At 35.4% G+C, this 24,972-nt stretch overlaps 1 protein-coding gene across 2 annotated transcripts in view; it reads left to right on the forward strand.

Annotated features, from left to right (window-relative positions):
• The window catches only part of FMN2 (formin 2), a 168,213-nt gene that overhangs the window by 25,321 nt on the left and 117,920 nt on the right, over window positions 1–24,972 (forward strand). For both annotated transcript variants that reach the window (XM_076334185.1, XM_076334186.1), the window contains exons 3-4: window positions 7,159–7,306; window positions 13,475–13,536. In XM_076334185.1, the coding sequence (XP_076190300.1) occupies window positions 7,159–7,306; window positions 13,475–13,536 (210 nt within the window). The remainder of the gene's footprint in view (window positions 1–7,158; window positions 7,307–13,474; window positions 13,537–24,972) is intronic.

The following is a 24,972-nucleotide window of genomic DNA, read 5'->3' on the forward strand; positions in this document are numbered from 1 at the left end:
TTGTCACCCGTTTCTGAAATAACGCTTCCACAAGGAAGCAGAGAGCCAGACAGTATAAATGGGAAATGCTATAAAAATGGCTGTTTTCCTATTATGTCCTGGCCACCTGTGGTGATGCAAATGCCTTTTAAGGAAATAAAGACACTGTTTTCTTTCTGCTGAGTAGTAGCAGATGGTGGGACTTTGCAGGTCAGTTGGAAAAGGAGTTAGTGACATGAAGACTTTACTTAATTTTAACTTATTTGCACTGTGTCTGAAAACTAGTAGTTAAACAGATTGCAGACAGACTCCTTTCTCAGAAGTCAGAGCACCAAAATACCAGTGATCAGTTTCCAAAGAGCAACTTTCCCAAGAATTGACTTCAGCTAGAACTTCTCTTCCAACTGCAGCACAAAGCTGGCAACAATGCAGCATTTCTTCAAGCATACTTTCAATGCTCAGGAATAAAATGTGTAAGACTGAACGTAGTCCCATCTTATGAAATTTGTCACGGCAGTATATTGGGGGTCAGTAGTGAATAAGACTTTAAAAGTTAACAAGTGAAAATTGTGAAATAGAGCAGAGAAAACGGATTGTTAATCTGCTGTCTTAATCTTTGTTTGTCGTGTAGGTTACCATGGCAGTTGAGTTTGGCTAAATCAAAGCCCTCATGTCTCCTCTTCCTTTTCCATTACCCAATCACACTTTGTGACACTTTGTCTTTTGTGGTGAGCAACTCTGAATATTCCTGAGAGTAGTAAAATGGAAACAGTTAGATGATCACTGGGCTGAAGTATTCCTGTTATGCTGTTTCCCTGCTTCCTTTTTTTTTTTAATTTTAATTGCATATTTATTTTATAATTGTTACATCTGGCCCTGCAGTCTTCTAGCCTTCTCTTTTTCTTTTTCTTTCTCCTTTCCAGTTACTTGTGGTGATGTTACTGTATACACTTTCAACTGAGGTATTTTATATGTAGGATGTTGCTAGGTTTTCATGCTTCTTTTTGCAGAGAACATTGCTTACCTGCTCGTTATTCTGAAGAACTGCTTCAAGAGGCATATACTGGATTTTAAATTTACACCAGCTGTTTAAAATTTTCAATATCACTGTGCATAGGGTGAAGGTGGTGGTCAACCTGTCACCTCAAGAGATCTTTATATTTTGTGACTTTATGTACATTAGTTCACTTTCTTAAGAATGACAGTCATAACACAATGTCTTTTTTCTAACTTGGAATTGAGAATACAGTGAGAGTTGAATTTGTATACATTGCGTGTCTCTTTTCAAGAGGAAGTTTTTACAGCAGTAGTAATCACCTTTTCAAAAGGAATAGAGGTGAAAGGAATTTTTTAATGAAACATATTTCTTTGGAAAATTCAAATTTCTCAGAATCCAAACTTATTGCAGAACTGTGTCAGTGTAAGTGAAAACAACTCCTGATGGAGAAGCTTCTTGCCTCAGCTTAGAATTTCTGGAGAGAGTGAATGAGAGAGGACACACCATCAGGTGGTCTAAGAAACAGCTGATAACCTAGTGGTCTTGGGATGTGGTCTTCCAAGTGGAAGTTCAAGTCGGATGTGTAAAAAGGCTAGATTTTGAGGTTCTTCTGTTTTACAGAAAGCTAGCCACTGTTCCCTCTTCCAAGGAAAGTTTGTTGTAAGCTCACCGGTTCAACCTATTGGGCTGTATTAAATGTAGAACTTACTGGGGAATAGGAAGACCAAGACAATAACTCTGGAATCGAATGAGAATAGATGTGGAAATCTGAAATTTAGTTTCCTGATATCTTTTCCCCATCAGGGCCCTAACTGCAGGGCTATTGGCTCTATGGTCTCTCATATCCCCAGGATATGATGTTGAATCCTGAGCAAGGTTTGATGGGATCAAGCAAGTTTGTTCTGTTTTGTTGAAGAGGTTGAAGTCATTTCATGGGAAAGAAATGTTTCATGGTTTTTTGACACTTGAAGTGTTTTTAAATGAATTGTTGAGGCACATCTGTTTTCTGAAAAGAAAAAATTCACTCAAGTAAAATGCTCATGCATCAAATTTAGTTCATGAGGATAAAGTGCTACTTCAGCCATATATTACAGTATTATGACTGACTTGCTGTTTTTCAGCCTTGGAAGGCATCTGTGCTCACTAGTACAGCCAAAGGTAGTACAAGCCGAGAGCCATGTTTAATCACTGCTCTGGTTCTGTCAGTGGTCAGACAGAGCTTTGTTACTGAATCTTTCCACAAAAAGTAAACCGCTTTCTCCATTCTTGATAGTATTGATTTCTTTATTTTAAAAGCTGCTTAAAATAAAGCAGTCTCCTGCTGATAAGAGCATTTTGAGGTAGTCCAGCTCTAATTTCTCAAACTAAAACCTTGCTTGTCCAATTAACTATTTATATGCAGTGGGAACATGCAATTGGCTTTCTTTCGTTTTAGAGGTTAATTATTTAGAATAATTAAACTTCCTGACAGGAAAAAAAATATTCCTTCCCTGCACTTGAAATAGTCTAAATGACAAGCAGTTATATACAAATGTGGAACAAGCTGTTTGGAGCTCTTAGCCTGGAAAACACCTTCTGAGTCATGGAGTCTGGCCCCTGCTTATCCCAAGTACCATAAAATGTAATTCCTCTATGAGTTTATCTAGTTTCATCTTAAATGCAGTTATACTTTTTCCTCTCCCTGCTCCTCCAGCTCTTCTCACTGGAAGGCTGTCCACATGCAGACTGATTTGAGGAGTAGGAACCTTCCCGTAACTACACATGCAGACATGCCAACCCTTCTGTCCTCCCCTCTTCAGGATAACTTTGAATGTTTGGGATTCTAGTGAAAAATTGTTCAAGTTTACTATTTGAAAATAAATGTCCTGCAAAATAGGGCCTGATTGGATCATGGCTTAACACAGGAGCCATCAGGGTAGTACCAATTCACTCTAGTGTAAGAAAGTTTAGAGGTACTGCTAATGTGCTTCCCCCACCTACTGTTATGCTGAGCTGAAGAGCAGAGGCTACTCCTGATAGCAGTGTGCTTCTGTACTGCCCTACCTTTCCCATCTCAGCACACGTGATCTGACTGCACGTTTGTTTGGTTTTTTTGAGAATTGGCAAAATACTTCTCATCAGATTTTTTTCCCCCCCTTGATTCTTACATTGCTAATTCCTGCTTTTGTAACCAGTTTGGACAGATTTGTATACATTTATTGCTCTTTCAACTCCATCTCTTGTACCTCTTTTAAGCATTTCTCACAATGGCTATCTTTGTCCTTTGAACTGGAAGCAGATAAACAGTTGATTAAAAACTGAAGTGGCGTTGAACAGAAGGTCGTATTACCTGCATATCTCCAGGAGCAATACAGCTGCCAAAAGCATATGTTCAAGGTTGCGCATTATATTCATTCAGTGGGGGATATACTAATCTCTAATTCAGTCTGTGGTTTGGGGAACAAACCTGGTCTCTGTGTGAAAAATGTGACCCCTTTTCTGAAGGCTCAAGGTCCACCAGTATGCCTTCTGATGTTGGCTGCAGCTCTAGCTCATGGCCCTAGTTCTGGGTCCACCAGCCTCTTTCTATATGTCATTTGCTAGAGGCCCTTACTTTGACTAGCTTACAGCATTGGGTTCCATCTTCAAAGATGAGCTGGAAAGTATATCTTTAGCTCAAGCAGTGAGGGAACATAATTAACATTTAATATATTATGTACCTGAAATGTAACACTGTGGTACCAGAGAATGAAGATTTGTTACAAAAAACATTCTTTGTGCCTACTGAGAGCTGGCTGGGAATACAGTGAGTTAAACTACAGACCTGACTCTCTGTGACTCTATTCTAAACGCTAGCATCTATAAGTGGTAGAATGTCTATTGATTAGGTACCATCAGATCCTGCAGGCAGTTTGCCTCACCCACGTGCGAATGCTCTGCAGTTTTAAGAACCAGTGGAAAGTGCTGTGTAAGGATGTGTGGAAACGAGAAGTCTTCTTGACATCGTGTTTAGTGCACTGGACTCAGACAGCTTTCAGCTCTCAATGTCTGCCCAGAAATGAGTCCGAATAAATAAGACTGGGATCATTCATTACAAGGATTTTTTTTTTTTTTTCCCAAAAAAAGAAGTGCTTTAAACACTAAATAATGGAGTCTGAGAAAGATGAAGTGGAAATTCCAGACATATACAAAGCTTGATCACGGTAAGAGTATTCACTGACTGTACTTACAGTGATATCTAGTAAAAATTGCCTCTGAAATTAAAAGATTAAAGGAGAAAAAGTTGGATGTGGAAATCCAGGTTTGTGGATGCTTGTATTACAATTATTAATGGTAAAAGCAAATCTGGATATTTTTATTTGGATTATTTTTTTTCTTTTGCTTGAATAGTACTTCAACATCATAGAATTGACTGCATATATCTTTCTTCAAAATGTTCTAATAATCATGCAAATTTGTGGCATTATCAGAATTGGAAAAGGAGAAATGAGATGGGTTGGTATATGAACTGACAAGGAGCTAAAGACAAAAGGTAAAAAGGACTAGATTTTGGACAGTATCTTGAGTGAGTAGGAATTAGGACATTCAAATGATTCATCTCTTTTGAAGGGCATGAAAGTGGAGACAGGGCTAATCTCTTCCCATTTTAGGTGTAGTTTATGGACTATCAACTTGAAGTCCAGACCTTCAGACTACCTTTCTGTCATGAGAGGTTTTCATATTTCAAATTATGAAGTTTGCAAGTAATCTGAATGTAGCTGTTGTTAAATACCTTGTTTATATGTTGAACACGGATACATTTTGGTTGTAGTGCAAGTCCCTTCAAGGCATTTTTGCATGTTTCTGCTTACCTCTAAATTTCTATTACATGATGAGTCTATTCCATCATCCTTCTCTATGTTGAATAGTGAATGAAAAGAATCCCAAAACAAAAAACAACAAAACCAAAAAATACTGTCTCTTATACTCACAAACAAATCTCCCATGCTGGGTTAGGAGTCGGTCATGGAGATGTGTGATGTCTTAATTTATAACTGTTCATGGTTTATATGCTGTAAATTCTAACAGCAAGAACATAGGTACTTCATATTTTATTACCTCATAATGTATCCCGTCTGTACAATAATTCTGAGACATACCATGATTTTTTTAATACATCTTAATTCATGTAGACTAATCATACTTCAAAAATTTGTTGTTAAATGATCGTAATATATCTTTCAAGAACTGGCATGGTGAAATATCATGTCCAGGAACAGTTTAACTGTTTTTCTTCCTCATTCATGCTATGTCAATATTATCTACAGTTGTCTTCTGTTTTATTGCCCTATAACCCTACATGTAATGCTGTTGAAAGTTGACTGTGCTTACCCAGCTAACGCTCTGTAGAGCTGCTTCTTCCCTGTGTTCCCTGGACTGTGTAAGGAAGTAGAGCAGGCAAAAAAATTTTGTTCTGGTTTGCCTCGATGACTTTTCTGAATCTTATTTTCCTCTGCGTTTTTGAGATTTGGATGGTGCAGAGACAAGACAAATAGCAATATCCAGCACTTTTTCTTTTTCTTTACACAATATGTACAGTACTGGAAATTAGGCAGAAACCCCAAAATATATATCCTCTATAAAGCTGGAATTAGACAAAGGGAAAGTACTAAGTTACTGAAAGAACTGCATTAATCAAGCCTGTTCGGATGTTCAAATGCAGTAGCACGGTAATGGGAAAAGGATAAGCTTTTCGAGGAACATAGAGTTCAGGGCTATGTAAAGAACCTGATGTGATTTTGTATTAAGCTTTTTATCTGTTTATTTTTACCTTTATCTAAGGTCTGTGTATGTGGCTGGATTTTTGCCATGTCTTTCATGCTGGATAGTTCTAATGAGATTCTTTTGACCCTGACTGTTTGAGGCACCCCCTGTAAACCAAAACTTTGTACTTTATAACCAGCATTTTTCTGTTCTAAGTAAGTTGCTCTCAATAGAATATTATCATTCCTATCACAACTTATTTTTAGGCAAGTAGAAGCTTAGTCACATGGAATAGCGATTATCCCCCCCAAAAGTCGTAAATTACTTTGTTCTTCCCCCTGCATGTCTCTTCAATGTTTAGTATCTGTGTAAAATTAAAAAAAAAAAGGTGTTAATCTAAAAATGAACTATGCAGCAGGACAAATATATATTGCCAGTGTTTTACTCAGGCAATAGCATGAATGAAATGTAATGAACATGATCTTTGTAAGAAGATATTACTGTGTGATATGACTGTATTTTTATCCTGTGACTTGATTTTTTTTTTTCCAGTTTTGTACTACAATATTTGCATATTTCCAGATCACTTACTAGGATACTCATGCAATTGCTGTGATTGATCTCTATAGAGTTTACAGTATTATAAAGAATTAATCATAAGGTGTGTATGTTGATGCATACTGGGAGTCACAAGAAAAACTACTTGAATTGTGGTCAGCTAAAATCTTTCTGTTGGCTTAAAGCGTAAGTTTGCCCTAGTTTTCATCAGACAGTCTGGATGTCTCCTACTTTTAATAAGTGAATCAAACTCAAAACTATTGAGTAATAAGGTTATAATCTGATTTGAGCCCAGAGGATTGAGAATACTTTTAGCTGTTGGGTTTTTTTTAATTTTATTCTAAAAGCAAACCCACCTTTTTAGCTGCCTTTCTATGAATATGGAAATGTAAATGACAAAAACAGGGTTGCAAAGAATAAATATCTCAGATTAATTTATGCTGAAATAATCCTGCTTCTTTTCCTTGCTTGTGCATTTGGTGTAAAAAGATTATATAAAGTGTGGACTGAAATATTTTTCTCTAACCTATAAACTAGCCATATGTAAAGAAGTACAGTCATGATGGACAGAACCTGTTATCTCTCTAAGGAAAGAAGTGGCATAGAGTTCCTTATGCTCAAAAAAGGTGCTGAACTGTGTTCTAGCATCTCATTGTGCTGTAGATAACTAAAAGATTAGATTTTCTATTGTTAATAGAGGTAATTCCAAAACTGAAACATTAAATTCTTTTCATATAGATTTATGTTAAGTCTTTGTCAGGAGATGAAGAGCATAAAAACAAGTCTGCCTTGCTATAGAGGTGGATATCGAGCTATTTATGTTGGAAACAAAGGCTTTGATACTTCGAGCTTGTCTTTCTGTATGAACTTCTCAACTTTTTTTTTTTTTTTAATAACTACAGCAAGACCAGCTTTATACTTGGGCTGCAGTTAGCCAACCCACACATTCATCAGATTACATTGAAGGAAGCTTTCCAAGGAGAATTCCATCTGTGTGGCCCCCACCCAAACCTCCAGATGAAGAACAAAGACTCAAAATTACGGAAGAAGGTATAGTTCTTAGACACAGACAAGATATATGTATGGCATGGGGGGGAGCTGCTGTCTTTTAGAATCTGAGATATAAACTTAATATCTTATCTGCTAACAAATACCTGATTTTGAAGATCTTGGATTAGCATCAGAAATAATGTTAGCTAGCATTAATCTAATAAAAAAATATTCAGCAAAAATGCATGCTTTTTGTTAACAACCAAGATGTGCACCTGGCATCTGCTGACTAATGGATTTTACCAGGTGTTGTGACCTTTGTTCTTTTCCAGTTTACATACCTTCAGAGCCATGAAATATGGGTACTTTTCTCTTCTTAAAAATATGGAAAACTTCAGAAGCCCACTGGTGGTATACTGAAAGTTATTAGAGTGGTGTAAGGTATTCCTTTGTGGATTCAGCAGTCCCCTGCTGACAGAGAGGTAGGAAAAGTGTATCTGAAAAATAAATTGAGGTCTTGTTTACAAAGTCAGTTTATCTGAAAATTTGTGAAGTTACTCTACCAGCCAAATTTCTGAAGTCTTCTGCATACTCATTAAAAGCTTTGCTTAATCTGAGAATTAAAACAAACAAAAAACAAAATAAAACCTCTTGTAGCTGACAAAGAAATTTAGAAGATAATTTCAAACCTGTTTTCTGTTAGTAGTGTTGATGGGCAAATACCACAGATTCTTGGAGGCATAGCTCTGCATTAGTTGCTATTCAACAGCTCTCAACACTTTTAGGCTGCATTCATCCCCATGACCTCCATGGAGAGCCACTGGGTATTCTCAAATTTTCCATTTCCTACCACTCCTTTTTTTCATTGCTCAGACTTGAAGAATTAAGTCATTATTTCAACAGATCTCTTTGTATTGCTTGTAGGCTTTGGGTGGAGTTAATTTCAGATTTGCTTCTCTTTGGGACTTCTCTGCCACTTCCTCTGGAACACGAGCAAAGTATTCCTTGCATGGACACCATTTATCATGGCAACACTTCATTTTTACTGGTATCACTTATTCCAGCATTCACAAGCAAAAATAAGTGATGCCAGCAAAAACGCAATGCTGTTATTCTGTTTATGCTGTGGCTTTTACCAAAGCATCCCTATTAGTGGTCAAGGAAATATTTCTGCATCCATCTCACTGATGCAATTCAGAGTGTGGAATGCTGCAGTACTGGACTGTTGGGCTAGTCCAATTTTTGACTAGTGATCTACTATTTTATGCTGTATTCAATGAAAGTGCCGTCATATGTGGTAATGAAATTCATTGCCGTGTACTCTGAGAGGACAGGTTCTGTTTCTCAACATGGAGACTTAGCAAATGGACATGTGATCAGAGTTTTTATGAACATACTCTGCAGTGGAAAAACAAAAGGGTGAATATGTTATTATTTTACTTTGAGGTTTTAGTCCAGCAGAGGCTGGTGGAAGTTAACAACAGTTTTGCTGCTCTAAAAGCTAGAAGAACATTGATTACATAAAATATTTTGAAATGTAAAGATTTTTACTATTTTTACCGATTTGGAAGAGTATTTCTACCAAGAGGATAATAATAATTTTTAAATGTATTCTTTTTATACATGTTTTTTTTTCCATCCTATGTTGTTCTATTTTATATACCTACTACATGGATGTAATATGTACAGTACTTGCCTGTTCCTTATCTCAGCCACTGCCCTCTCAAAACTGCAAAAATATTAAGAAAATAGAATTAGAAATAAAATGGAAAATTGTATATTGTGACTATTTCTAAATGGAACATAAATAGTTCTCAAAATCTACTTGAGGCGCTGACACTTAAAAATATTATTGAAATTTTGGGTTTTGATGTGAATTTGCAGTGTAGGGCATGGAGGGAAAAGGAAAAAATTATAACTGTTCTGGATACAATTCAGGTAGATAAATAATTTAACTTTTTGTTTGATTGTTCACATGCTTGCCGTGTGGAAGAACCTGGAGGTGAGTGAAGCCTGAAGGATAAATACCTTCCCCAAGATTTGTAACTAAATTATATTATGTATATGCACCTTTGAAAGGTGGAGGGGGCAAGCATCTTTTTAAAGGGTTTAAATTACTGTGTGCATAGTAGCTGTATTTTGCATTATATATAATTATTGCTGTATGGATTAAACAGATACAATATTAACATTAGAGACTGGTTTATAAACAAAAATGTCCATTTTAAACAAAAGTATTGATCTGGAGAGGAATGTAGCAGGATATTTTTATATGTAGAGTCTTTATTTTTATTATACACATGTTAGCATGAGGACAATACTAGGCCTTCAAGTTTTAAGTAAGGCAAGAGGAAATTCTGCAATGTCTTGGGTAATCTGTTCCTAAATTAGCAAAGTAGTTAATCATCTGTTTAATATAGTATATATTAAATAGTTTTGCTGTGTGCTCTGTGACATGTGGAGTGTTGCTGGGTGTGAGGAAAGGGCTACTAGTGTGGTTGGGGTTTTTTTTTTGTTTTTTGGTCAGGTTGGTTGGGGTTTTTTTTAGTTTGCTTGTTTTTTTTTTTTTTTAGGTTGGCTATTTATTTAAAAACTGAAGTTTGGAAATACCTAATATGAATTTGGGTTCAAGTCAGCAGATACTTATGCCAAAAACATTTTTCAGTTCTGAATTCAGAAAAGCTTTTGGACAAAATGAGTCAATATCACCTATAAGATCAATGTGTATGCAACTAATTTTCCATATGAATACCCAAAATCTGTTTCTGTCACTTCTTATGGTATTTGACTCTACCGCTCTCACACCCTAGCACATTGCCTGAATCTAAACACAATAGGGTATTTGAAATTCAATTATTTTAATGCTTTGCTGATGACACTATTCCACTTAACATATAGGAAAAGGCAAGTATGCAGGCACTAGAGCCCAGGCACACTGTCTCCCATGTGACTGTCCTAACCACCTCGGCAGAGACTCAAAGATTATACAGCTTGTTCTACAAATGAAACAGTCCCAACACACTAAATATCTGTGTGAGTTTACACCTCAAAACCTAAGTTAGTCTTTCTAATGAAACTAGGCTTGTCCAGACATTTATTTCCTTTATTTTATGAAAAATTAGGAAAAAAAAAATGTTTGGTTTGGGCTAAAGGGAAGGTTTCATTCGTCATGTAGCACTTTTTTCCTTTCCTTAACTCTTTTTTTTTTGTTGTTGTGGTGGTGGTGGGGGGGTTGGTTTTGGTTTTTTAGTTTTGCTTAACAAAGATGAAACTCTGTTAGTTTGCTGCAAATGGATTGTATTTGGTGAATTTTGGCAAACTAACCTTAAACTTAACTGCTCGTATCACCCTGAACTCAGCTTATATTTAGAAGCCTTCTTAGAACAAAACCTGTCTAAGGTAAAAATAAACCATACAATTCTGTGAAATTGTTAAATCTTGAAAAATATATAGGAGCAGCCTGTTCCTATTTTTTTAGGAACTTTTGAGTAAGGGAGGTAGTTTGTGCCAAATTGCATAACAGGAAACATTACTTTCTAAGTTGTGTGTGCACATGTCTTGTCTAGTATTAGAACATTAGCAAAGAATAAAACCTGGTGTGAGCAAAGATCAAATACATCTTAAAGTTTCTCTCAATCATACAGAAATGTACAGTCACGTACACAGGCACTGGGGAGATCACCAATGCCCAAATACTAGCAAAGTTTTCCTGGTTTTGCAAATCAATTGAGGTAGGGTTAGCCAAAAAAAGTTCTCTTCCAGATAATTCGTAAAAAAAAAAAAATTCTCACAATTGCTTAGTTTAAAAATGTTAATGCTCTTCCATTCCTTCGGAAGAGACATTAATAGCTTTTACCAGAAAATAATCATTCACTGTTTTTGGTGGGGTTCTTTTGGTTGCAATGAGGAGTGAGTGTCTAATTCATTAGTGGCATCCTGAATTTTCTTCAGTAAATGGATTTATCTGAGCATCAGCAACAAGACATGATTTATCCATACTAAAAACTTGTCAAAGTGAGAGATGATGAGTAGTTTCCTGTTAATGACAGCCTATCCTCATCCAGCTTTTTATGACTGGGAACAGTTCTGTCAGATGAGATTTGAAATGCTATTTTAGTAAAAAATTAAAAAAGTAAAAAAGGCTGAGGATTATTAGTTTTCAAGGGGTAGCCTTGCAGCATAACTGCTACTGGCAATGAAACTTCCTCCATGTACGCCTTGCCTCCCAACAGCTGGGATTGTCAGAAAGTTGTGAGGAGGCCAGATGTCTAGGAATTATGAATCCAGAGGTTCTGGACCACAACTGCTTCACTATTCCTGCAAATGGTCAACAGATTTGCCTGCTGTATAGTGGTACCCTTAAAAGATAGAAGAAGGATGCGAGACGCACATGTTCTCTGGAAAAGTATAAAAAAAATATTTCTATTCTTGTCCTGTGTACAAAATTAGGCTATGACCAGTTAAAGAGGAATCATTAGCAATAGCTACTAAGCTGGTTAGAGATCTTTACACTGTGTAGCTGCTGGGGTTGTTTTGTTTTGTTTTGTTTTGTTTTTTCTTTTTTCTAGCTATCTCCTATCAGGCAAGGAAACCGAGGCACAGAGAGGTTCTTTAGGGTCAGAGAAGAAATCTGTAGAAAGGTCAGAATGGAAGCCAGAGCTTTTAATTCAAGCCCTGTGCTTTAACTGCAAGACTCTCTCTCTTACATAAATAAATTTAAATTAAGTCTTTGTTATTCTCTGCGATGGCTTACCGAAAGACTTGAGAGTCCTGAATGTGTATTGGGTTGTTACATGCTTGTGTCATTTCCAGCACAAAATCTGTTATTTTTTTAATCCAGTAGGCAATCAAAATACAACACAGTAGAAACAATGCAGGGACGTACAGTACATGTCTCTCACTGAAATAAATATTGACACAATCAAGGTTTTCATGTAATTTCTTTTGTACTTAGGTTTGGTTTAAATTGAAATATTTTTATGAAAACTGTGATCTCAAAACCTGGTATTTGTAGATAGAATAATTGTTATCCAGGTTTTAAAATAAGAAAGGGAATCCTGTTGGGGGGTGGTGGTGTTATGTTTTGATGCCCATTTTCCAGGTAAAATGTGCAGATAAAAGTTTTTAGTCCCACTGCTATTTTATTTTTCATTGTCACAATGATAGCTGGTGATCTGTAGTTCCATTTAAAACCATCATTCTGGGACAAATAATTTTTTTCTCCATTTAAAGACAGTAATTAAGTGAAGGAATGCTTAGATATTTATTAGGATTCTCATTAGTTATTCCAAAGTAGAAAATAATTGAAGAAGATACTACTAGAATGAAGTACTGCTGTTTCATTTTTCAATGTAAATGATTAACGTGGTCAAAATTCAAAAAGTCAAATTAATGTTGGTTCTATGCCCAAAAGAGAGGGTGTGGAATTCAGTACAAAGGTGAAGAATTAGTTTTGTATCCTCAGTTTGAATGTCCCCAGTTCTGGGAAGCTCTGACTATACACTTGCACAATAAGTGTACAGTCCCAAACCATCCCTTTGTAAGTCTGAGATGCTGTAGACAGTGAATAATAAAGCTAGGATGAAATTGAGATTTCTCAAAATGTATTTACAATAGTGAGGCCAATTGCATTCAAGCACACTCTTAAAATGTGAGTTTAGATCTGTATCGCTATCTATCCTATTATGGAGATCTCAAACTTTGACGGTAGGGCAGAGGAGGGCCAGAGGAAGATATGAAAAAGACAACATAGCTGCCAACAGTCATCATCCTGCTCATGGTTCTTTTGGCCTTTTGCGAAGAGACACAATCTGCAGACCTTAAGGACAGAAATACTTCTTAATGAGAATGGATGGGAAGAACAAGCATGATAACTTTTCCTTGACCTTCTATGGAATGTATATAATAGTCATAAGTAATTTTTTTTAATCAGAAATTTTGATAATCAAAATTTACTTCTTTTAAGTTTTATGTGCTACACACTTAAGATGATAGCCTTTAATGTTGAGTCATAATAAATACATTGCAAATTGAAGTCAGGCTGGCTTTATTTATGCATACCACCTGTTCATTTAATTTTAGATGGATAATTTGGAAAGTGGGACAGTTAACACTGTTTTCTTTTTAACTCTACTTTCTTTTCATGAAATTCTTAATGTGTATTTTGAAAGATCAATACATTTCTTTTATGTAGAACTTTTAAAATCTGTATCTTCTTTTCAAATTCAGAGTTGAAATCTACTGTCCTAGAAACAGAGAAACAATGCATAGAAGATGTTCAGCGGGTACAGGTAAGATTCTAACAGAAGTGTTTTGTCTATCATTTTGTAAAAAGACTGGAAAAGCAGTACTTCAGACATTTTTGCAATAGTTTTGTGTACTGAATGTTCTGAATACAAACATTCAGAAGTGTGTTTTTGATTCTAAATTTTTATTTCAAAATACTTACATGCTCCATAGCGTATTTAGGTACAGAGATCCAAGTTTCCTGTCTGCCTAAGGTGATTCTTGTGAAATGTTATTGTTCACTTCACTCAGAAGTAAGTTAACACTTGGTTCTGGAGGTCTGATGATGTTACTAAGGAATAGCAATAAAAGATCTGGTGATATTAGCTAATCTACAAAAGTTTATGTGAATAACAGTAGCAGAGATTTTTTTTCTATTTCTCCACTGAAGCTTATAGGTAGTAGGTGAACAGATTTAGGGTGCCATGCTGGACTTCAAAAGGAGATAATGTAATACTGCTACAGTGGAGAATTAGTCTGGGTTGGACTTGTTCAACATAAACACAGTCTAAATTTTTTTTAATGTGTCACCATTCATATTATATTCTTCTTTAAATGTGGTGCAGTTTGATGGAGTTGAGGAACTTCAGATTTTGTTTCCTTAAAAGAGTTGCTTATTTTCTGTGAAAGCTCTCTGATCACAGGTACCAGACATCTTACTAGTGAATAACACTATTCAATTGTTCTGGAAGTCATGAAGAGGAAGGCAAAGTTGTGGTTTCCTTAAATCTTGGTTTGGAACCAAGATTTGGAACCAAGTGGCCAAAAGTTCTTGATATCTCTCTTTTCCCCCCCCTCCCCCCCCCCCCCCTTATTAGGGTTTGTTTTTTGTGGGTTTTCTTTGTTTGTTTTGTTTTTTGTTAATGACTGGATGGTTCAAGCATCACTGCATTGAGAAGCATTTGTGAAAATAATCAGTGATTTGCTTTTGAGGGAGAAAATAAGGAGTGCCTAGTGAAATGTGTGCTACTGATCATTAGACCTGCAAATTTAATCCAGGTTCGATCAAGTATTTTATGACCATGGGTGGGGAGACTAGTTATATTAACTTTATGGCTTTTGTCTTGTCAAACAACATTAAAGGAGTTCTTCTAGTCAGTTACCTACATTCTTCTACCTCCATAATTAAGAATTTAAAAACCAGAGCCCATTAATTATAGAATAATTTTGTGATATTATTTTATTGCAATATTTTAAGTTTAAACTAAAATATATTTATCCCATGCTATTTTTATATTTCAGTCACCCAGGTTTCAGTAGCAATGCTTTCTAGTATTTCTTCTGAAAAAGAACTTTTTCCTATACTTCCAGAAGGGTATTGCCTGTAAGGAGCATGTTTAATCTGCCTCTAGGATTTTAATTCATTACAAGAAACAACCTATATAAAAAGACTTTTTTATTGGAAATGTAATTAATGGATATAGGTTCATGAATGCTTAAGTACTTTACCTAAAAGAAATTGATTCTTTTGCTATGAGAATGAAGTTTAACCAGCAGCACTAGAGCACTGTTTGATTACTTGAACAAATAACATTCACTTCAGGCTGGGTTTTTTTTGTTGTTTTTAAAACTAGCCTGTTATGTTGTCCAATGACTGAATTGCATTTGTGTTGTTAGAAGTCCCCATCCCTCTTCCTCAGTGTTGATCTCTTATGACAGTAATGTGAACTTCTTCCATTCTGTACTATTATTCATCAATGAGGAGCAGAAATAACTGTTTTGAGTGCATGATCACCTCACTTGCAGAAAATCATCTCAAGTTTTTGCTATATTATGTCATCATCATTCTGATTTATTTTGAAAATCAGAGTGGAAATTATTTTATTTGAGGAACTGTATGTGGATAAAATGTTTTCATGTGTTCAAACTATTTCTGTACAGTCCCAAACAGTTGCGTGTATTCTACCTATCTATCAATAGCTATCTATATCAGTCTATAAAAACATCTAGAAACTAAAATGGTCACACTAACTTTTTTCATCATGTTTGTAGATAAATCCTTTCCTGCAGTCAGATCATTCTTGGTGTTACTTGTACCTTTTCATAGTATTTCATCACTTTAAAATGTTTCTATTGGAGATCTAGCCTCTCTTATTCTTTGTCTAGTTTTTCTTTCTGAAGAAAGCAAGCATTGGCTGAAGTTAGCCTAGTAGGTGACTTTTCCCTTTCTTTCAATACATGACAAAGGAAGAGAGCCCTAGTGTAAAATTTGAAACTGATCCATTGCGTCTACTTACAGGCTTCTTCTCTCTCCCTTCCCTGGGAAAAGACATCTTCCATATGCTGTTAAAATAATTGGAGATGGTCGATATTGACATAGAAACAAACTCAAATGTAGCATGAGGCTCATAAATTATCTCACTTATGATAAACAGTTAACTAAAAGATTGAGAATAATTCTAAACTAAAAGCACAATTAACACACACAGAGCCTGGATTCTACAATTTCTTGGAAGGGGCTTTTTTATATATCCTCTCCATTTCCTCTACAATGTTAGACATAACCTTCATATTTTGCAGCATATTTTCCTAAAGTTTTTAAGACTGCTCTTTTGAGTCCAAAATAGCTAATTTCTAAAAATTACAATTAAAAAAAATAAGGGCCTGGAGGTGTGCTTGCTTTTAGTGCAGGAATTGGTAAGTAGAGGAAAAATAAGAAAAGCTGGCAGCCATTTCAAGTCCTGGTTTTGAAATGCCAAAGAGGAGCAACAATGTCTGCTTAGTCTTCCCAGTACGAACAGAGAAAGTTTTGTTAGGCCTAAGTCCTTTAGTGAAGGAAGAAGAGAAAAATTGAATGTTCTAATTTAGAAACTCCAACTTCAAACCTGATGTTTAGATTTGACAGCTGTACTGTTGTACAAGAGCCAATTTCCCTTCTGTTTCACACCCTTGATCTTTTGTGGTACCCTTGCAATTTTCCCTACATTTTAACTCAATTTTCAGGTTTGCTTGTTTGGGGTTTTGGGGTTTGTTTTTTTTTTTTTTTTGCATGGTAGGTAAAAAACAGTCTTAGCAGAAAGAAAAAAAGAAAAAAAAGCATCTTATAATTGTAAAATGAGTACATGAAACCTAGACTTTGGTTAGTAGTGGGACATCACAGAATCAAAAACCTAAAGTTGTTTGGAAGTCACCTAAATTCCTTGTTCTCTTAAATGCCTTATTATCAAATATTTTAAATTTCTTCTTTTTTTGATCATTTGTGATGGTTGCCTATTCTGAGTATCACACAAATTTAAAAAGAAAGCCCTCATTATGTTTAGTTAAAGGTCAGCATCCGGATGTAATGAATTCTTCTTCATGCCATGGACAATGAGTGGTCTTTGTAATCCTGTCTCAGGAGATGAGGTTTTGCCAGACTGTTCCAATTTCTAGCAGTTTGGTTATGAGATAGTTTACACTGAGTATTTAAACTATATTTACAGCAGAAAAGCTTGCCATCAAAAAATTCTTATGCCTGTAACGTTTCCAGCTCGGTTGTTCACTTTGGTTTGGTTCACCCCATTTAAACCAACAAATAATCCCTCAACCAAAATTATATGCCTTCTTGGAACACCACGTATTTCAACTGGTAGTAACAACGAGACAAAATTTTGGCAGTTCTCAGGCACTGAAGACAGATTTATGCTGTATGATCTATTGGTGCACTTTCCAACAATATCATAGCGAAACAATTCTAGCCTTAAAAACCTTAAATTACAGGACACGTTTTGCCATGTTGAATATAGTTTCCACTCTGAAAACATTGTAAGTCTGACTCTTGGGAGTGTCTCTTTAGAGTGTTCCTACTACCACACTTTGCTGGTAACCCCTCTCTCAGCCTTTCAGCAGGGACCTTTTTTCTTACTCTAGTCTTTAACTACAAATTATTATAACCTCTTAGGGTAATAATTTAGTGACATTTGAAACGTTCCAATTTTGACACTTAGTAATATAAGGAAAAAGGTTGTGAAATCCTTTAAGATAAATACATAATCAGTCTGTTTAGAAAATATAAAACATTGGCGGGATTGGGATTTACTTTTCATTACTGTAAAATGTCACAGCTAGACTTTGTCTTGGAAACATGCATGCTGCTCAAAACTCTCTTAAATGAAATTGCAGAAAGATAATTCTTTAGAGGCGAATGTAAGATAAAGAAGGTAAATGTAAGATTTGTCTGAAATGGTGAAATGATTCTACTATACAAACAAAAAGAATAAAATAAAGGGAGATTTTTAAAACCTGTTTTATTTTGCTATTACATGGCTTTCATCAGGGTAGAGGCAAACTGTAGATGAGACTGGTTAACAATTGTGTTCAACAGCAATTGGAGGAAAATTGGGAACTCTTCCTTTATGAGCTCCCAAACCATTCTGTGGCTGTGGCTCTTTTTACACTGCTTCATTTTGCGTGTTCTTTCTTGAGATATTCATTCAGAAAAACGCAGTGATCCTGGGAACATGTGCCACTCCTCTTCCACCCCTTCACTGCTTGCCGGGTTACTTTTTGTAAGGAGGAAGAGAAGGCTTGGGGAGGCAATGAACAGTTCTTCTAAGACAATTCTTTTCCTACAAAAGTATGATTGCTAAAGTCTTAGGTTTCAGCAGGGGAAAAAAGATACACATTTGGGTAAAAAAACCCAGCAAAGACATATGACATATTCACAAGGATCTACTATAGTCTGTTTTCTCATTAGGAAAGAAAGGTGTATGAAAGAAGCAAACTTTTTTTGAAGTTTTCCATATGAATCGAATGATAGCGAAATCTGTACCTATTGCATTTTTCACAGTAAATAGTATAGCTAACTGACGATCTCTGTCCTGACAAATAGAATTGAATACATTGTTTTAAGGACAACTGTATCAATGTAAACTTCCTGCAACATTATGCCAGCATACCGCAATCTCGGAAAACAAAAAGCTAAAAAAATTCAGAGGTATAAATCTGTTTTGTTCTTATCTTGCAAAAAATAAAGCCAGACTTGCAATATGTGGTGCGCAGGAACTTATGTTCTAACTGTAGGTCCAATGTGTAATGTTAGAATTTGGATATCTTAGCTTAAAGTGGGTGAATATCAGGAAGCATATGTAGGCAGATAGTGCTTTCTTGTTAGCCTTGAGAATAAATTATGTTTTATCAAAAATGCACAGAAAGGAAACAAAGTTTGTGTGAAACGAGATGATAAAAACCTGGCAGAAGACTTTACTGCTGGGGTCATAGGAACTGCTGAAGTGCAGAGCATTTTGCTCAGGCAGTAAAGGGGAGTCTAACCTCTGTCGAACTTCAGGACATAAGTGCAAATTAGTTATAGTCTGTCTTTTATGTTCATGGAATATAGTTCTTATGCAGAAGTTTCCAAATTTATTAATGGAAATCTGTCTTTGATTCTTAATATTAGAACTTACTCCTCAGTTTAAATGTGCTGCAATTTTCAGGTTTCTTTTTGGTTTGTTTTTAGAAAGCCTAATAAGCACTAATAGATTTTTCATGTTCTACAACTGTAGCAGATTAATTAATTAAACTTTTTAAAAGATGAAGTGAGGTTCTCTGAGTTGAGACCTCAATATAATTTAAACAGTCTGTTCCAGTCTGCTGTTCTTCCTATATGACTAGTAGCTGAACTTTGTGATTAAAACAGTCTTCTGATAAAGTCAGGATTTCTTAGGCCGTGAAGGAAGGATGAGAATGCAAGTGGAAATATGAGAAATGAGGGAAGAAGTGTAATTAGAAAGCCTGAAAGACATCATAAAGAAGTCGGCCTACTCAGCCACTAGATGGCAGTTAAGTATTTTTGAATGTACTATGCAAGGCACTTGTAAGTCATTCCCGGGGGGTCCTGCAGATACACTAGAGTGAGAATATTAATTTTTTTTTTTTTTTTTTTTTTTTTAGTCAGAACGTGGTGGCTTTCTGGTGATTAAGTTGTTAGCCTGTAAAAAGTATGCACATTTACAGTGTTTAATCTGACCAAGGTTTAGTAATTGGAGCATCTCTCAAAGATAATAAAGCTGTGTCCTAAAAATAATAACAGAAATCCCGACACATTAAATGTTTAGAAAGTTCTGTTCTGTCACTGCTACAGTTTTTTTAAACCAGTGACGGGAACACATTTAATTTGGTCTACAAGTATTCTGGATGACTGTCTTTGTAGTGATAATTTAAAAGTTTTACTGCTCAGTTACCATCATTTAAATAAAGAGGTCAGTTTTCTGTTGGATATGAAATTCATTTCTTCAACCATAATCCTGAATCTTTTTCATTTAGTTTTGATGAGGGAGAGATTAAAAAAAAAAAAAAAAAAAAAAAGATAAAAGTGCATTTTCATCAATTAATTGACAACATAGAATATAAAATTAGACTCCATATTTAAATAAAAATAAATAAAGGAGTATAATATGTCAAGCCTGTGTGGTAGAAAAATAAAAGCAGTTAATTCTCAGAACAAATGTTAGTATTTTGTATTATATCCAGACTTCACAATACTTGGATTGACTTCCGTTGTTTTGCTTGAAGGCAGTGTTTGATTCTTTAAAAGGAACAATACATTGGTATAATTTTCAGTAGAGTAACAATGGCACATTTTTGCACTGTTCCTCCTGGCCATGGTGAGACTAAAATTTGTGTTCTAATCTGTGTTCTTGATGTTAATGTCAAGATGAAGTTTTATTTATAAGCTCATTTAAATTTGAAAGGCTTTTTATTCTGTTTTTCCTCTTTGGTACGTGGCATGCTACCTCAAGTATAGCTCTGAAATAATATAAAAATCATAGAATAACTTAGGGCTGAATAGACATTAGGAGGTCACGCTGTCCAATCCCTCCCCCACCAGCACCCACCCTCAAGCAAGGCTAGCTTAGATGTTTGGTTGTTTTTCTCAGGATTTTGCTCATCTTCAATGATGGCTATGTCGTAGTGCTAATACGTACTTCCTGCTTTGCTTAGACAGTGGTGAAATGATAAGTCTTGCTACGTTTCTGTGTTGTTTTGATAACAGCTTGAGGAGATGAAAACATGTGCTCTAAAAGCACATATATTTCCTGTGAGTTACTCCTAATTCAAATACTGCATACTTACAGGCATTGATTAAAATTCTCAAGAAACTGCTGGTCGAGTTCAAGTGATTCATCTGGTTTCACGACTTCCACATCACAGGCTTTTATGAGAATATGGTAGAGCATAATACAAAATTTGCATCTAGTGATTATAATGAGCATTCTGCATTTTCCATTTTGACTATGCTTTATACTTAAACATAACCAGACAGACTTTTTTGTCATTTTAGGTACAACTTCTTCGAAAAGTAGCACCAACCTTAAGGTTCAGACAATAATAATGCCTGAACAGCATGCTTGCAAGTTCTATCCAATGGAAGTCGACTTAGGATTTATACAGACTTCCCTTTCTTCTGTCATTGATGGGAAAAAGAGGAAAAATGAGAGTAAAACTGAGAAACTTATATATTCTAACCAGAATTACTTGGCAATACTTAAAATACTTGGCTATAATGTGAGACTTTTTCAAGAGATGAATTATTTTGTATGGGGTAGAACTTGGATAGGAAGAATTACCTCTTTTCTGTCTGTGTGTGTTTCTGAGCACTAATGTGTTTTTTCTCTTGCCTTTTACAGTAAGCTTCTTGTAAAATACTAGCAGAGCATTGTCACTTCTCTGAGGAAGCAGTGAATAGAAATGCATGACAGACATATACTTAGCAAAAATGCAATTTTAAATTGTTTTCATTTTTCTTCTCCGACTCCTCACTTTTTTTACTCGTGAAAATAGGTAAATTGAGAGAGTGTTCATTCCACCTACACATTCCTGGTCAGAGCAAAATATATAGCAGAGTTGTATTTATTAATTATTAAAATACAATATTTTTTTTCTTAAATTCTTAAAAACTGAAACCCTATTTCAGATGAAAACCTATAAACTCCCCTTCTCCCAAAATTTGGTTTAAATTGGAAGTTTGATAATTTCTATATGAAATGCCTCTCACCTTTTGGAGAGAAGTGAAAACAAAGTTTTTTATATTCAATGGTACCATACTATATTTGGATTACATAAAATATTTTAGGTACTATAGTATTTACCTACCTTCCAAACTTTTTTTAAAAGAACTCCACAGAAATTGAATTGAAGAGAACAGATGAAGAAATCGTATTAAATACGAGAGCGCAGCATGAAAAAGTGTGTATATACAAGTTTGTATGTGTGTGCATATGTGTATATACACACATACAGATGCGAGTTCCATAAAATGTGTCTCCAAAGAATATCTCGTCACTGAAAGAAAATTTCTTCTTGTGATATTCCTAGCAGGACAGACTGATCTCATTTGTCAAGTTGGCTTAACCTATTTGAGAGAACTCATCCTGTCACAAGTGAGCCATGTTCTAAAGATTAAATTCTTCTTTTATTTCTCTCAGCATTAAAGATCAGGTGCTACTTTACAGTGGTGTAGATCCTGTGAATTTCGACAGGACCCTGTGTGTGGAAGAGAGATAAGAACTGCTTTTCTTAGCAAAAAATGAATATTTCTTTAATTTAGAAATATCCAAAATTATTAAAAAAACAAACAAACAAAACCCCCAAAAAAACCATAACCATGGTAATTGCCATATTTGAATGAGAACTTAAAAGTAAAGCTGAGAAGAATTTCTACTCTGTGGATACAAAACAGACTAACTGGTTTAAGTTCTACTTATAATCAGATCAAAAGATAGTTATCATTAGGTTCTCCATTTTAAGTTGGTATAAGTAAAACCTGTAAGATAACTTTTTTCTTTTTTGTATTTTATATACATCTTTTTATTTGTTTATTAGAGAATATGCCGATAGGTATATTCAAAGCCCAAAACTACTGATAAAAATTAACTCTCATATTCCTGAATGTTTAATTACTTTGTTTTCAACATTCAACTTTTCCTGAAGACAAATGATTTTTTTCTAATGTCCATGATACCAAAGGGTTTTTATTTAACCTCTCAAAACGTAAAGCTCATCTTTGATGATTTGATTGTGATTGATTTTATTTAACGTTCTCTCACCCTAAATGATACCGCTTTGCTTTTAATTTAGCCTTCACACTTTCAAAGAGTTAGAGAAGCTCACTGACCTCCAGCCCCCTGCCTTCAGCATGTTCATGGATACATTTGTAAAGACTCTGATTCCATTTCCCCAAACTTCTTCTGTCGTGAGTAGTAGGCTCATATTTCAGGGTAGTGAAGATTATTCATCCCTTTCTACAAAGATTTATTTTTACTGTGGATATTTTTTGCTGCTTATTCCCTGCTGGAAGCCTGAAACAAAAGCAACATGTGAACCTCCCATTTTGTGGTCTGGCTGAACTCTTGGATAAAAAGGGCAAGTACTGTGTAGAAGTATCATACTCTGGACAGTTGCTTATCATGAAGTGGCAAAGTTCACCTGGAAAATCATTACCCTTTTTGATCTCGAATACTGGACCATCAGGAGAAGAAATTAAAGGCGTTCTGTCTCCTTCAGATTTAGATTATTAATGTTCACATTTTGGGCAATGGAATCCTTACTATTCTTTCTAGCACAAAAACTAGTATTGTTTCTGTATATGAAGAACACAGGAATAATAGAATGAGGTGGTTTACACAGTGACTACTTCCCAGGTTGCCTGTCAATCTCAGGTTGAATTGAAAATAAAGAAAAGGCCTGGTGTGAAAAAGTTCAACTCCTTTCTCTAGTGTGCAATGTTCAAGGTATGCCAGAATTTATTTTATGTTTTAACAGAATGAGATGGATGGTTGCCTTGGCCTGGATCCATAGGAAAACTACTCAAACCTTTTAGACTCATAGTTAAAATACTTTAGGACAAACACAGGCAATAGAAGAAATGAAATGATTCATCACGTGATAGTCATTTCAAAAAAACAGACTAAATATTGAGCAGAAAATAAATCCAAACAGTTTTTATCCCAACTTTTAAGGAAATCTGTGACTCTTAAGGTACCTATTGCTTATTGGATTGCTGGCATAGGTTTTAGTTATCTCTTCATCTGCTGAAGGACCTGAGTACAGCTAATTCTATTCTAGCAGTCTCTTTGAGATCAATATCAGAACACCTAAAAAGACAGCATAAATAGGCAAAATAAGGTTATATTGAAATTGATAAAGTTGAACTGTTTTTTTTCCTCTTTGCTTTCTATGCCCATTCTCATTTACATACTTGTTTTACACCGGGTGAGTGACAGAACAGTTAAATCAGTTTCTGGGCTAAATGAAGCTATATGGAGGGGTAAGCCTTTTTTGAAGTCTTTATTGTTTACTGCTCTACTGTTTCATGCCTCTCTAATAATGATGTTTCATATATGCTAGGAGAGAAACCTTCAAGACTTGAGGGGGGTTTTTTGGTTTGTTGGTTGGTTGGTTTTTTTAAATAAAGCAGGTCTAAAACTTTCTGGGCAATCAGGCTGAAAAATGCTATTTGTGCAGGCTAAAAGTAATATTATGTAAGACGACAGTAATTATACCCAACTGCTGTGTAGCTCCTAGGGTGGTCAGTGGTTCTGTGAGATTTTACTTTATCTTGTCTTGTCTGTAGTCTACAAAAATTCTTTTGAGGTTCCTATTGTAGCAGAACTTGCAGATAACCTAAGCTCAGTTAAGAGCCTTACAACTTATGGAGAGAAAAATCCTTCAATCTTTAATGCATGTCAAATTGGTTTTTGTTTGGTTTTTTTATTATTTACTAAAATGGGAACTGTAAAGAACTGGGATCTTATCCTCTGAAATGCACTTAGCCCAGGGATAAGGAATTGAAACTGTTCAGGAACAGAAGCTTCAAGAAACTGAATCTGAACAAAACTGTTGTCTTCTGAGTTCCAGCGTTAGAAGTTGGCACTTGTAACGCATGCATCTTTTTTCAAAGGTCCATGCTCCCTGCTGATCCTGTTTGTTTGTTTGAACTATTTGATTTGCAATAATTATTGATTTCTGCATGTAACTTTTTTTTTTTTTTTTGTCACCCATGATATGTTATGACAAAACCTTTTGGTTGATTAGACGTGTCCTAGCTCTTTAGCTTAGGAAGAGCTAAATAGTCCCAATGCCAGCAGAGTGCAGGCTGGTGTAATCCATCTGTTGCAGTGTGTCATTGTGTGGGAGATTAGCTCACGCCCACCAGATAAAGTTTATCACTTCAGGCAGGGCATTACATCATTTGTATTCCAGGCCTTGCTTGTTCAGTGCTATCTTGGGGAACTGTGCATCGTGTTTCTTTGTGGTTGTAGGAAGAAACATGGAGCGTAGCTTAAACTATTGTGAAAATATATCTCCTTTGGCCCCATACATGCACCTTCAGTATAATAAAAGCTTCTCAAAAAAGATTTGATGTCATAGTCTGAGGAAGAAGCTAATATCCAATACAAATTCTACTCCTTCAGTGGTTCTCCCTGATGCCGTTGGCAAGTTTGCCAGCTTTTGACTCAACT

This window comes from Aptenodytes patagonicus, chromosome 3 (genome assembly GCF_965638725.1).
Source record: "Aptenodytes patagonicus chromosome 3, bAptPat1.pri.cur, whole genome shotgun sequence".
In the NCBI taxonomy this organism is placed as follows: Eukaryota; Metazoa; Chordata; class Aves; order Sphenisciformes; family Spheniscidae; genus Aptenodytes; species Aptenodytes patagonicus.